Here is a 14,528-nt window from a genome sequence, read left to right on the forward strand (position 1 = left end):
CAGTTCTCTATGGTTCAAGTACATGATCAATTTCTCAATCGCTACAAGATTTCCAAAGTTTCCAAGACTTAACCAACGGTTTCATCTCCATGGTATGAGAAAAATCATAGTGTGATACTCAACAATGTAAACAACTACTCAATAATTAATCATACTCAAATCACCAATTAAGGTTTTATCAACAATTTGGGGTTTTCAATTTAACATAATATATAATGAAATAGAAAAAAAATAATGATTTTGAGGGAGGACACATTTATTCTATGTCACCATTCAAAGACCCTAAAACCATGAATATATGAGAGAATCAACATTTTTTATTTACCCAAATACCACATATGCAACACATAAACCCATATTAGCCCAAAGAAAATAAAAATCCTATATCAATTAGAGAAAAGGAGAAGCCTTAAATGTTCAAAGTTGGATTGAAAATTGGAACTGGTAGATGTGTAGTACTTAACGAGCTCCATTGCCTTTATTCTTGGCCCAAGAAAGAAATCATACTCTAACTACCTCCAATCTCAAGTTTAATGGTGTATTAATAGTGGACACATAGAGAGAGAGAGAGAGAGAGAGTAGAGAGGAAATATATATATATATATATATATGTACCAGCACGAAATAATTCTTCTCGTATGATCCTGTTGATTAAGTTTGCGCTCCTCCAAACGTCGTCGCTTTACTTCTTGAAAACACAAACGTGAGCTAGCCAGCGGGTGTGTGCTGGAAACCCCTCTAATGCCTAAGTCAGCAAATAGACAATAGACAAAAGCTTTGTGTATTCTAGAGAAAGAATTGGGATACCTTTACATGAGTTCTATTGTGAGCTTTTATAGTTTTTGCTTGGCACAATCCTAGTAGGACTCTTATTCCTCAATATAGAGTCCTCCTAGGAATCACACTCTTGAAAGATAATGCTTATCCTTCAACACTCTCCTTACTGCTTAAACCAAGTGAGATGGTTTTACCACGGTTGAATAACAGTATGATTGAGCTAACACTAGGCCCTTTAACATACTCAATCTGGTGCTTTCATATGCAATGCCTAGCTCGGTCCCTATTCTCTTATACCCCGGTTTGTCTGTTTAGACCGAGCTAACCGCAGTAGCCCCAACCGAGCTAACAAGGGTGAGGTCCAATTTGTGAAGCCCAAACACCTCGACCCATAGCTCGGCCCAAACTTCTCCTGGCCCAAGCTCGTTAGTGTTTAGACCGACCTACAGTAGCTCATACCTCGGTCCGACGTGGGGCCCAACTTCTAAAGAAGCCTCTTCCTTAGCTCGGCCCAATTTATTTATAAATTACCCTCTCAATTGCCCCTTAATTCCATTTGCACAACATGATTTGGGATTACTTGTTACTCATCGAGCAAAAAGTTAGCCCTCAACCGAGCTAAAAAGTTAGCCCTTAACCGAGCTAAATTGTTACCGGGCTACCAATTTGTCCGGTCAAAAAACGTCTTTTCAGTCGCTACACATCTGAATCATTTACGATTCTCTTGGACACGTGACGAGCCCTTATTGGTTGAATACAGCTGCCATAGCCGCCTTCGTACCTCGCAAAATTTGAATAGTCCCGTCCAAATTCACACTTTATACAAAAAAACCCTATTCTTCTAAATCAAACACCCCACTATTCATCTTCTCCTTCTCTTCGTGTTTCTGAGCTTCCATTTTCACGCTCAAAACACCTACAAAGCTTGTGTTCCTGCTGGAGCCCGTTCAATCTTGACTTTCGTCCCTCCACATCGAAGCTGTACGTAACTCAATCCTTTTGTTTTCTTCGTTTATGCTTTGTGAATATATATAGTATAGAAACACATTCACATGTTTTTCGAAACACATTACTATAGTTTTCACACGAATGGGCAAGAACCTCTTTAGACCATAATCACACTCACTGGGTTCACAAACAATCTGTAATGGGGCGCTTTTGATCCAGAATCACACCATGACCGGGATAGGAACTTGTTTACCATAGGTGTATATTAGACCGAACTGGAAACCATACCCAATGACCGAACTAGGACTGGAGCCAGACCTTTTAACCGGGCTAGAGGTCCTGAGTAAGCCATTCTGTTCGACCGAACTGAAAATACCACGTTCCCCGAATGTGGCCGAGCTAGGTTTTTCCATTTTCTTTTTTGTTTATAAATTGACTCTTCACTTAGTCCGGTCCAGTTATCTGGGCATAACACTTCTTATCTTCACTTTGCAGACTCTGACTAGGTTGGCCAGGCATACCTTTGCATGCTCAACCGAGATACTCAACGTCATTTCAACACCGAGCTAGAACTTCAGGCTAAATTATACATAATTTTAAGTTATAAATGGGCAAATACCGATTCTTAGTAAACTCACCAGGGGCCATTGCCGAATTCCGCAAGGACTACAACATCCCTGATGACATCCACCTTTCACTAGCCGAGCTAGATACAACCCCATGGGGAAAATCGGGCTTCGTTCCCTTCACCGTCATATCCATTGTAGAGGCCACACTCTGATTCCTTGTTCAGCCACTATTATGCGAATTCCTAAGGCAGAATAGAATATGCCCAACCCAACTTAGCACCAATTCTTACAGAATAATAAACGGCATCGCCGATCTAAATCGCCGGCTTGGCCTCAACCTCGGTTTAGCCGAGCTATTTCACCAATATTCACTTGGCCAGAATGAAGACGGCTGGGTATACTATTTAAGAATAAGAAGACGCAGAGAGAAAATAATTAAAAACACACCGGACAAAGATGTAGATGACGACGACTTTTTCTGGGTTTCTGGCAATTTTGAAGACCAAGAAGCCCAGATACCGGGCTACCGTATTAACTGGAATAAGGGAACAGCCGGTATGAAAACCTCGGCTTAGTTTGTTCATTTTTTGCTCTTGTTGTTTACAAGTTTTACACCGCGATAACCGTTGTCTTTCTCCTTATGCAGATTTGAACCAGTTAAAGTTACAATACCAATACCCCAATTAAGACGCACTCCGCGCCATGCTTCGGTACCGCGATCGAGGTTGGGCGAGCTACTCAATTTTGAACCAATGTACAGATATAGTGGAAGGAGGAAGACTAGGGTAACTGACTTCCTTCTAGAGCCTTCACTAGAACCAGATCCAACTCTTTTCCAAATCAACCTTATTCCCCTAACCGAAGAACAAGAGATGGCAAAGCACCGAGCTGTGTGAGCCCTAATCACCAAGACAACTTCAATTCCAGACAGCAGGGTTCAAACCGAGACAACTCCAGCTGGTCAAACAGTTGATGCAGTGGTGGCCCTCCCAACAGCCCAGGCCTCGTCATCCTGATTGAGGAAATGCGCTCGCACTCCCTCAACCGAGCCACAACACCTTGTGGATGATGACGACACCTTGCTTCCCCAATCTACGCAACCGAGCCCTGAGCCTGTGCGTTCTGACCGAGCTAGCCCATCGGCGTAGTCACCGAAAATAACTTTCAAGAACCGGGCCGTAACAAACACAGGCTCGGGGGTTGCAGAAAAAGACTACTCTCTTGCCTTCAACCTCGCCAAGAGCGTGTGCCTGCCAACCAATATGGAGCATCATGAACATCTGACCGAGCTGAAGGCCATCCGCCCAGCAACAAAGTCGATGGTTCTGGTAATTTCTCATTTTGCTTGTCTTTCCAGTTCACACATCTGTTTGCACGGTTTTAATCATAATTGTTATCCCTCCTTTTGCAGGCCTTGCAGAAGAATCACGTTGCTCATAAGCGCGTGTTGGAGCTGCGAAAAATAACTCGGTTGGCTGTGGCAGAGGCCAACGCTAGGACGACCGAACTAGAAGAAACGAAACAAAAAACCACTGAGCTACAGGCTGAAGTCACCCGTCTTACCGGCCTGGTCAGCACGGAGAAGGCGAAAAAGCAAAAGTCTTTGGCCGGGCTCAAAGACCGTTACTTGCGCGAGCTGGAAAAGCTTGAGAAAAAGAAAGATCCCGAAATCGCCGAGCTGAAAAAGAGCGCAGATGACGCTGAGGACCGCAGTTATAAAGAAGGCGAGGCCTCGTATGTCAAGCAGTGCGAAGCTGCGAAAAATATCTTCTTTAAATCCGGCTGGAAAGCAACTATTCCGCAGCTCGGCCTAGGCCCAGAGACCGACGTCTTTGAAAACCCTCATCCTCATTTTATCCCAAGTTATATGGCAGACTATGCCAACGCCATCCAGCAAAAGTTTCTCCAAGAGGGGGGAGGAGGAAGAAGGATTGCCTGAACTTGACAATGCTCCGACTATCAACAAAGATCGTGGTCAAACCGGACAGATAACCCAGGTGGAGCCACTGGTACCAAGCACGGTTGACGACGCGCCTCTGACTGACATACCTCCTGAAACCGGGCTACAGAGTGGTGAAACTTAGGTTGTTCTGGATGCAGATTTGGATGACCTCTTTGTTTGATCATTTTTCATCAATTTTTTTTTTGTAAGAATTTGTTGCCGGGCTAAGACACTTCCTTTTGTAGTATACACTTTTCCTCTCGAATGAAATCCATTGTTTTGTTATTCTTTTTGTTCAGTTTGGATACTATTACTTGTAATTGCCTTACTACATTTTGCTCGGTTGCCATTCCTCAATTTTTACGGCCGAGATACCCATCATACCTGCCCACCTTCTCCAGCCGAGGTCCTTATCTCAGTTGAAGACAACTAATCGTTGGTTATTCCTGCCAACCTCTTCAGCTTGGATCCTTGTTACGGTTGAAGAGAGCAAAATGTTGGTTATTCCTGCCAACCTCTTCAGCCTGGATCCTTATCTCGGCTGAAGAGAAATAAGTGTTGGTTATTCCTGCCAACCTTTTCAGCCTAAATCCTGATCTCGGTTGAAGAGAGAGAACTGTTGGTTATTCCTGCCAACCTCTTCAGCCTAGATCCTGATCTCGGCTGAAGAGAAATAAGTGTTGGTTATTCCGGCCAACGTTCTTCAGTCTAGATCCTGATCTGGGTTGAAGAGAGCTCAATGTTTGGTTATTCCTGCCAAACTTTCCGATTGCCCCTTGCTGGTAGTGACTGAGAACAACTTTTACAATAGAAAGACTTTATACTGAGAAAGTAAACTACTTGTATTTATTTGGAAAAAGGAAAAATTACATTTATTCTAAGGAAAAAAGCCAAAAATAAAATAACTTGAGATTGGCAGTATTCCATGGCCTGGGAACAGCCTTGCTGTCTCTATCTTCCAAGTGATATGCCCATTTTCCTGCTAAACCAACCACTTTGTATGGTCCTTCTCAGTTAGGTCCTAGCTTGCCATCTCCGGGTACCAAAGTGTTGCCCATTACTTTGCGTAAAATCCAATCCCCAACCTTGAATTGCCTCGGATGAACTGCTTTGTTGTACTTTCTAGATAACTCCTGCTGATATGAGGCAATGTGAACCAATGCTCTTTCCCTTCTTTCTTCTGAGAGGTCAAGTTCTAAGGTTATAGCTTCTCCATTTAAGTCTGGGTAAAAGTTTTCATTTCTTATGGTAGGGAGACCTACTTCCAGTGGGATTACAACCTTCATGCCATAGGCCAAAGAAAAAGGCGTTTCACCAGTTGACCGCCGGGGTGTGGTGCGATAAGCCCATAAAACATGAGGAATCTCCTCAGCCCACTTGCCTTTTGCTTTTTCTAACCTTTTCTTCAAACCATCCAGGACAACTTTGTTTGATGCTTCTGCCTGGCCATTTGCTTGAGGGTATGCTGGTGTAGAGTTGTAGAATTCTATCTTGTACTCCTCACAAAAGCCTCTGAAGATTTTTCCATCGAACTAAGTGCCATTGTCAGATATCAGTGCTTTGGGTATGCCAAATCTGGTTATGATATTTTTCCAAACAAACTTCTTCACATCTTTCTCTTTTATTGATGCGAGCGGTTTGGCCTCCACCCACTTTGTGAAGTAGTCAGTTGCAGCGAGAAAGAACTTTCTGTTGCCGGGTGCTGTTGGAAGTGGTCCCATTATGTCCAAGCCCCACATTGCAAAGGGCCATGGGCTAGTTAATGGTAGAAGTTCTCTGGCTGGTTGGTGTATCTGGTGTGCGAACTTCTGACATTTCTCGCACTTCTTGACGTACTTCTCAGAGTCTGCTTGCATGTATGGCCACCAATATCCTTGTGAGATTGCTATGTAAGCTAGTGATCTTCCCCTTTGGTGGCTTCTGCATACACCTTCGTGTATCTCGAACAAAAATGCCTCAACCTTGCTAGGATGGACACATTTCAAGTAAAGTCCAGTGAAGGATTTTTTGTATAACGCTAATGATGGAGAAAGCTAAAATCGCTGTGATTTTACTCTTATTTGTTGGCCTCTTTCTTATTTTCGGGTAGGATCCCGTCTTTTAAGAACACAATAATGGGATCCATCCATGAGGGGCCTAGTTCGGTGCAACATACCTCAGTTACTTCGGGTTATTCTATACTTGGTCTGGGTAGGAAGTCGATCAATAATGGATGTGGGATAGATGTATTTGCCATTGAGGCAAAGCCTGCTAGTTCGTCTGCTCTAATGTTTCCTTCTCGGCCGATTTGCTCTATCCGTACTACTTCGAACTTCATGATCTCCTTTCTGACTAACTCTTGGTACTTAGCCATCCTCTCATCTTTTTCCTCATAGTCGCCTGAAATCTAGTTTACTACCAGCGAGGAATCACTATAAAACCATTAGCTTGGTGGCCTTCATGAAGAGTGCTGCTTTTATGCTTGCTAAAAGTGCTTCATACTCCGCCTCATTGTTGGATGCTGGGAAGCCAAGGTTGATTGCTTGCTTCATTATTAGGCCATCTAGTGAGATGAGGACTATACCAAGTCCTGCACCATGCCTATTGGATGCTTCATCCACCAAGAGCTTCCACATCTCTCCAACAAATAGTTTCCAACAAGTAGAGGGGTCAGATGATGTCTTGGGGTCATGAGTGTTGCTGATATTTTCTTACAAGTCCATGCCTACTGTCGGGGTTTGCTCTTCACTGTCTGACTACCTTAAGTCTTTACTTGTTGATAAGTCCCTGCTGGATATAGCATGGTTTGCCCCTTCCTTCCTGTCTTCAATCCTGTATGGCTTGGGAAGTAGCTAGGCAACTTGTTTGGGGGCTGCGCAGTTTCTGTGGTACTTTCCATCCCCACTTCGGTTGTATCAGTCAAGTCAACTGGGCAGATATGATGACTTTCTGGTGTGAACTCAGCCACAAAGTCTGCCAAAGCTTAAGCTTTTATTGCGATTCTAGGTTAAAACTTGATATCAAATTGTCCCAGCTCTACTGCCCATTTTCAGAATTCGTCCCGAGAAGTCCGCCCTCTTAAACAAGGCTTTTAATGGGAAAGCTATTAGGACAATTATGGTGTGGGCATGAAAGTAATGCGACAGCTTCCGTGAGGCCATCATCAAAGCCAAGGCCAACTTTTCCAATGGTAGGTACCTTGTTTCAGCATCCAGCAAGGTTTTGCTAGCATAAAATATGGGCAGGTGTTAGATTCCTTCCGCTTTGACCAACACTGCGCTGACTGCATGCTGTGAGACTGCCAAGTACAAAAAGAGTTCTTCTCCAGGTATTGGGGTTACTAGTAATAGAGGAGAGGTCATGTACTCCTTCAAGCTCTCTAGGGCGCGGTCACATTCTTCATCCCACTCAAACTTGGCCTTCTATGCTTGGAAGAATGGTTGACATCTGTCTGATGACCGACTTATGAACCAATTGAGTGCGGCTGCTAGGCCAGTGAGATGCTGTACCTCTTTAACTATGTCGGGCCTCTCCAGATCCTGGATTGCTTTGATTTGAGAGGGGTCTACCTCTATACCTCGGTTGGTCACCAGGAAGCCTAGGAATTTGCCTGATCCCACGCCGAATGCGCACTTGGATGCGTTCAGGCGTAACTTGTTCTTTTTCAAGATTTGGAACATGTCATCTAGGTCCCTGAGGTGGTCCTTTTCATCCTTACTTTTGACCACCATGTCATCTATCTAGGCTTCTATTGTTCTGCCTAACAATGGCGCGGACATTTTGGTGATCATCCGTTGGAATGTTACCCCTGCGTTCTTTAGGCCAAAGGGCATGACCTTGTAGCAGTATAATCCCCTAGGTGTTGTAAATGAAGTGACCTCTTGGTCTGGTTCGTACATAGCGATCTGCTGGTAACCTCTATACGCATCAAGGAAGCTAAGTCGATTATGCCCTGCTGTTAAGTCCACCAGTTGGTTTATCCGTGGTAAGGGAAAGCTGTCCTTCGGGCATGCCTTGTTGACTGTTTTGTAGTCCACGCAAACATGCCACTTTCCATTCTTCTTTGGTACTACCACAATATTGGAGATCCACCTAAGATAGTGCACTTCTCTGATGGCTCCTGTTTCCAGCAAGTTTCCTACTTCTTCCGCCACTATCTCCGCATGGTGAAGCATCGATCTGCGAGTGTGTTGTATGATTGGTCCGGCATTTGGTGGACATTAAGTTGGTGGCAAATGAACTTAGGGTCTATGCCAGGCATGTCATATGGTGTCCAGGCGAACACTTCGATATTTGAGATTAAGAATTCCATTATCTCAGTTCTCTCAGTGCTGGACAACGACGAGCCTAGCAAAAAGAATTTTTCTGGGTCCTTTTCATCTACCCTTACCTCAACCAAGTCCTCTACTGCCTTCTGCTCTGCTACTTTGCCCACATCCGCAAACTGTTCATTGTTTTCTGGCTCTTCTACCATTTGTACATACCCTTTTGCAGCTCGACTGCCATTTACCGTGACGAAGCACTGTTTTGACATAATTTGGTCTCCTAAGACTTCTTTAATTACTCTGGCTTCGTTGGGGAACCGCAATGCTTGATGGTAGGTTAACGCTACTGAGCGCATGGCATGCAGCCATGTCCTTCCCAAGATGATGTTGTAGGTGGAAGGGACCTTCAGTACCCAGAATTCCACCTGTTTTGTTACGGTTCCTGCTCTTACTGGGAGGATTATCTTGCCTACTGGCCATTCTGGCATTGAGCTGAAACTAACAAGGGGAGATGTTGCAGGTGCTAGGTCTTTGTCCTCTAATTTCAGTTGTTTGAAGGTTTCGTAGTACATTATCTCGCATGAGCTTCCTTGGTCAATCAAAATCCGCTTGATATCGAAATTCTTGACTCGCAAAGTCACCACCAGTGCGATTGTGAGGGAAATGCAACCTTGCTAGATCTTTTTCTGGGAAGGATATGACATTTGTAGCCTCTGTTCTGCCCCTTTTGATGGTAGGTTGCGCGCTTCGTAACTCTCTTAAGTGCTCATCCTTTTTGATCATCCCCCTGAGTTCGCATACTCGTTCCGGTTCGATGATCCCATGAATCACATTGATTACGCCTTGGGGTGGACCGTCGACCAGTATCCTGTTTGGTCTGTTGAGGTCCTGGGGGGCTGGCTGTGTTCCCTCTTCTATGTACTGGTCCAGGTGACCAGCAGCTACCAATTCTTCCAGATGTTGCCTCAAGGGTGTGCAATTTTTAGTTTGGTGCCCCTTCTCATCATAGAAGGTGCAACGGGACCTCTCGTCATAGCCGCTTTGTGCTTCTTCTAACTTAGTTGGCCACCGAATAAAGGTTCATTATGTATCTCGCTGAGAATTCGGTAGATGGGTTTATTGAACACGGTGGTGATGGCGCTGCGGACTCTTAAGTTCCTTTTTTCTGGGTCTTCTCTATTGGCTCGCTTGCCTCGCCCATTCCTTCATGGCTGTTCCACCGTGTTGACTTTCATTGTAGCCTTTTTGTCTGGCATTGCTGCTGTGCCAGATTTTATTTTAGCGTGGGCTCTGTCTTCCTCTACACGGATATGTTGATGCACCCTCTCTATTGGGGCTTCCATCGTGAGGGGTGGCGTCTTAGTGATTAAGTCTCTCAATTTATTTTCGACTAGTAAACCCCGTTTGTATTGCGCGATGGCGAGATTTGTAGTGCAATCACCAATCTGGTTGAAGGTCTCCCAATAGCGACTATTGTAAGACCTCAATGTTTCCTTTTCGCCCATGTCAATGGAGAGTAGTTGATCGATCTCCATCGGTGTCTTGGTGTTCGTTCTGAATCTAGTCACGAACGCCTCTGCTAGTTGTGCCCATGAAGCAATGCTGCCTTCTGGTAGCCTTTCGAACCAGGTTAGACCTAGATCACTAAGGCTAGGTGGGAACAAGATGCACATTAGGGCCTCGTTTCACCAGTATACTGCCATAACCTGGTGAAAGTGGCTTAAGTGCATGTATGGGTCCGTCTTCCTCTCATAAGCAGTGAATTTGGACTGGTAGAAGCTTGAAGGTAGTGGCGTGTTCTCTATTGCCGGAACGAACGGTGAGCTCTATAACCTTGCTAGTACCTTATCAGCTGGTTCGTAAGCAAGGCGCAACATTGGCATCCCTACCTCGACACTCCCGTGTATCCTAGGGGCCAATCGCTGTAGGGCTGAAACTCTGCGAGGGTCGCGAGCCCTAGTGTCTTCCTTCCATCGGGCCCTCTCCTCCAGCACTGTTCGTAGGTCCGTAGATCTAGGCAACTCCGAGTGCCTTGATGTCATCTGATGCGTGTGCAAAGGCCGATAAGTGCTTCCCGACGTATATGACTTCTCAATCCTCGTTCTCTCAGACCTGGAGTAATAAGTCCTGGAAGTCCTTGATTGAGTATCGCCTATTTTAAGGCTCTTGCTTTCTGCTTGTGATGGCGTGGTATGCCTGTTACGACCATCCGAGTGGCGAGGGGGTGTGTTGCCTTTGCGCCCCTCTCCTGTCGCCACCTCTTTTCCTTTTATCTGGCGCTTCATTGTCTCTATGTCTGCCGCCATCTTCCTTATTAGTTTGTCTTGTTCCTTCACGCGGTCCTCCAGAACTTGAGGGTCCAGCCTCCGCCTCTGTCTTTCAGGACTTTGAGAGCGATAGGGGCTAGTGCCCCGTCTCTCCCTTGTGTCCCTCCGGGAGTTCCTTTGCTGGGGTTCTAAATCCGCCATGGATGGGATAGAAGGTAAACCTTCGCGCCTCTCACCCTCTTCTGGGGTTTGTCCGTCGATAGCAGATTGCGGCAAATCCTCATTTGTGCGCCATTGGTTTCAGCTGGAGAGGAAAACTAGATCAAGAGGTTTTGTTCTTTCTGGTCTTTCCACAGACGACGCCAATTGTACGAGCACGAAATAATTCTTATCGTATGATCCTGTTGATTAAGTTTGCGCTCCTCCAAACGTCGTCGCTCTACTTCTTGAAAACACAAACGTGAGCTAGCCGGCGGGTGTGTGCCGGAAACCCCTCCGATGCCTAAATCAGCAAATAGACAATAGACAAAAGCTCTGTGTATTCTAGAGTAAGAATTGAGATACCTCTACATAAGTTATGTTGTGAGTTTTTATAGTTTTTGCCTGGCACAATCCTAGTAGGACTCTTATTCCTCAATATAGTGTCCTCCTAGGAATCACATTCCTGAAAGATAATGCTTATCCTTCAACACCCTCCTCACTGCTTAAACCAAGTGAGATGGTTTTACTACGGTTGAATAACAGTATGACTAAGCTAATACTAGGCCCTTTAACATACTCAATCTGGTGCTTTCATATGCAATGCCTAGCTCGGTCCCTATTCTCTTATACCCCGGTTTGGCTGTTTAGACCAAGCTAACCGCAGCAGCCCCAACCGAGCTAACAAGGTTGAGGTCCAATTTGTGAAGCGCAAACACCTCGACCCATAGCTCGGCCCAAACTTCTCCTGGCCCAAGCTCGTTAGTGTTTAGACCGAGCTACAACAGCTCATATCTCGGTCCGACGTGCGGCCCAACTTCTAAAGAAGCCTTTTCCTTAGCTCGGCCGAATTTATTTATAAATTACCCTCTTAATATATATATATATATATATATATAAAGAGAAAGTGCAAATGGGACATGAATGAGGGAAAGAGGAATCTGTAGAGAAAGAAAGAGAAGGAAAGAAAAGAGGTGATCTAGGCATTGCCACGTTACAGCTCAACCTAGACACACCGTATGTGCCCATCAACTCACTTTTTGCTACACTAATCCACACGTGTGGACTACTACTGCTGCACATGAGAGCACCGTGGTAGGGTGTCCCTCTTTCAAGAATGGTTCTAAGCTTGAATTTTGAATTTTTAAGTTCAAATATCAATTACAAAATTATTCAAACAATAAATAAGATTCAGCACAATGCTAGCCATCTCGAGAATGAAAATCAACAATAAACACACACCCAAAAAGGATCCAAAAAAAAAAAAAAAATGAATAGTACATGACAATTACCAAATAAAATACAAGTTAAAAACCTGAGTCGCTATGGGCCACCAAATAGGATTTCTTAGGCCACCAAATAGGATTTCTTCCTCCAATTGAAGACCTAACAAAACATTAAGGTTCAAATATGACTTCTTTCACTAATTAGAGACGAGGATGGACATAAAGGATTGAACTAGTCTTCTTCCACCGATAAGGGAATCTAAAAATGCATTAGAGCGAGACCATGTGAAAAGAGGCTAGAAAAATAGATGGATCTGACTGGCTGTGATAAGATGCAAGTGATAGTGACGGTTAAGACTATGAAAATTGGTAGGCTATTGGTGAATCATAAAAAGAGAGTGATTACCTAAACTAGGAGTCATGATTTGAAGTTTCGATGGGTTGTGGTACAAAGGGGTCAACCAGTGAAGTGGAAGCTTAATTGATAATTCAGGATATATGTATCAGTGGCTCTGATACCATGTAGATTATAAGAAAATATGATAAAGATATATTTGATATGTTCCTTTGTATAATGGAGAAGATCTATTATATAGACAAGGGTAGAGTGGCCACCAAAATACGAAAATATGAAAATGATCTAAAATAGAGCTAATTACATAAACTAGAGCTAATCACATCTATTCATAATATAGATGGTTCAATATTCCCAACATATGTTAACAAGGATGAAACTAGATAATTTTCTAGATATATCTATTATATGTTTTAAGTTTTTTATTTTCAAATATTTGTAACATTTTCACCTAATTTAGCATTTTTATGTGAACTAGAAACCGAGCCTATTTGGTTGTCTTTTAGTTATCATTTTTTGTTTTTTGTATTTTCAAAAAATAAAAAAAAAAATTCAAAAACATATAATGTTTTTATTTTTGTGTGCCAAAAGTTTTTGTAAACAATTTTTTGGTGTTTCTTAAAAGTGAGTTATTTTCCAAAAAATAGTTTCAAAAACAATTTTCCAAACAAGTTTTATGTGTTTTCTAATACAGAAGGAAAAATTTCAGACAAAAGTTTATGTTTTTATCATATAAGCTTATATTTGCTTCAGTTTCTCATAATTGAGGAATGCAACATATTCTTTTAGACAATATTGGTCCATATGCAAGAAAGCATTTGATTTTGTTTCTTGTAGATTGGAGAATTAGCTGGAATTGCCATTGGAATGACAATACTTCTCAATGTTTTCATAGCTGGGTAATTAATTACAACCTTACCACGATTCTCTAAACTTGTCAAATGCATTTGTAAATACTTACGCTCCGCTTGTTTTGACATAAAAATATTTTAAAAAACAAAACACTTTCAGTATTTTCTAGTATTTGATATTATGAAAAACAAATGTTAATCGAAAAGATTTTTCATAATTAGCGGAAAACAAGTTTATTTAGATGGAAAATATTTTTCACATTTCAAAACATTTTTTGATGTAAAATTTTGCCAATGCCACTGCACCTACCATGCCCACCATCACCACTCCTCATCACCACTACCATCACCTCTAATACAACTACTTGCATGATATAGTTTCAAGATTGCAAACATAGGAAACGCAGGTTTTCTACATAAATTTTTTCAATTTGTTTTCATAGGAAAACGTTTTCAACCAAAACAAACGGAGCATTAATTTTCTTTTTATTTTCTTATAATATGATTTTGTGTTGGTTGCAGCCCAGTATCCGGGGGGTCAATGAATCCTGCAAGAAGCATAGGACCAGCTCTTATCATGCAAAAATACACTGGACTATGGATATATGTAGTTGGACCTCTCTTGGGAACCATTGTAGGAGGTTTTGCATATAATTTGATTCGATTGACAGACAAACCACTCCGCGAGATAACAAAGAGTGGATCTTTCCTCGGCAACATCGCCAAAAAATAATCATTAGGCTTTTTTTATCATCACTTTCATCAATCACTTCCCTTAGCCCGGTGCTTACAAACATTTGATGCTGCATGTGGCTTATATTGAATGGGAAAATGTAAAAATTAAAAAAGAAAAGAGAAGAAGAAGAAGAAGAAGAAGAAGAAGATAAACACCGACAGAAAAATATTAATAGTTGTTTAAGTTGACCATATGAACTAAATATTGTGGACGTCATGTATAAGGTGCCTTTTCACACTATTGTTATACTAACTTGTTTTCCCACACCGATAGAGTTACCATTTAATTTTAAGAGGAATTAAGAAATCTTCAACAATGAAAACTGAGCAGAAGACCTAATTCATCATAACCAAAGAATTCAAGGTTTGGGAACTAAGGTACAAAAGGAGAAGGTCATTGAATGATGCACCCATTT

General features: G+C 42.7%; 1 protein-coding gene across 1 annotated transcript in view; it reads left to right on the forward strand.

The window, feature by feature from the left end:
• Positions 1-14,110, forward strand: part of LOC114290644 (putative aquaporin NIP-type) — a 35,918-nt gene extending 21,808 nt beyond the window's left edge. Inside the window, exons 4-5 of the mRNA XM_082890439.1 lie at positions 13,364-13,425; positions 13,900-14,110. Of these exons, the coding sequence (XP_082746565.1) occupies positions 13,364-13,425; positions 13,900-14,110 (273 nt within the window). The remainder of the gene's footprint in view (positions 1-13,363; positions 13,426-13,899) is intronic.
• Positions 14,111-14,528: the final 418 nt, after the last annotated feature.

Source organism: Camellia sinensis, chromosome 10 (genome assembly GCF_055761805.1).
Source record: "Camellia sinensis isolate YWXY chromosome 10, ASM5576180v1, whole genome shotgun sequence".
NCBI lineage: Eukaryota > Viridiplantae > Streptophyta > Magnoliopsida > Ericales > Theaceae > Camellia > Camellia sinensis.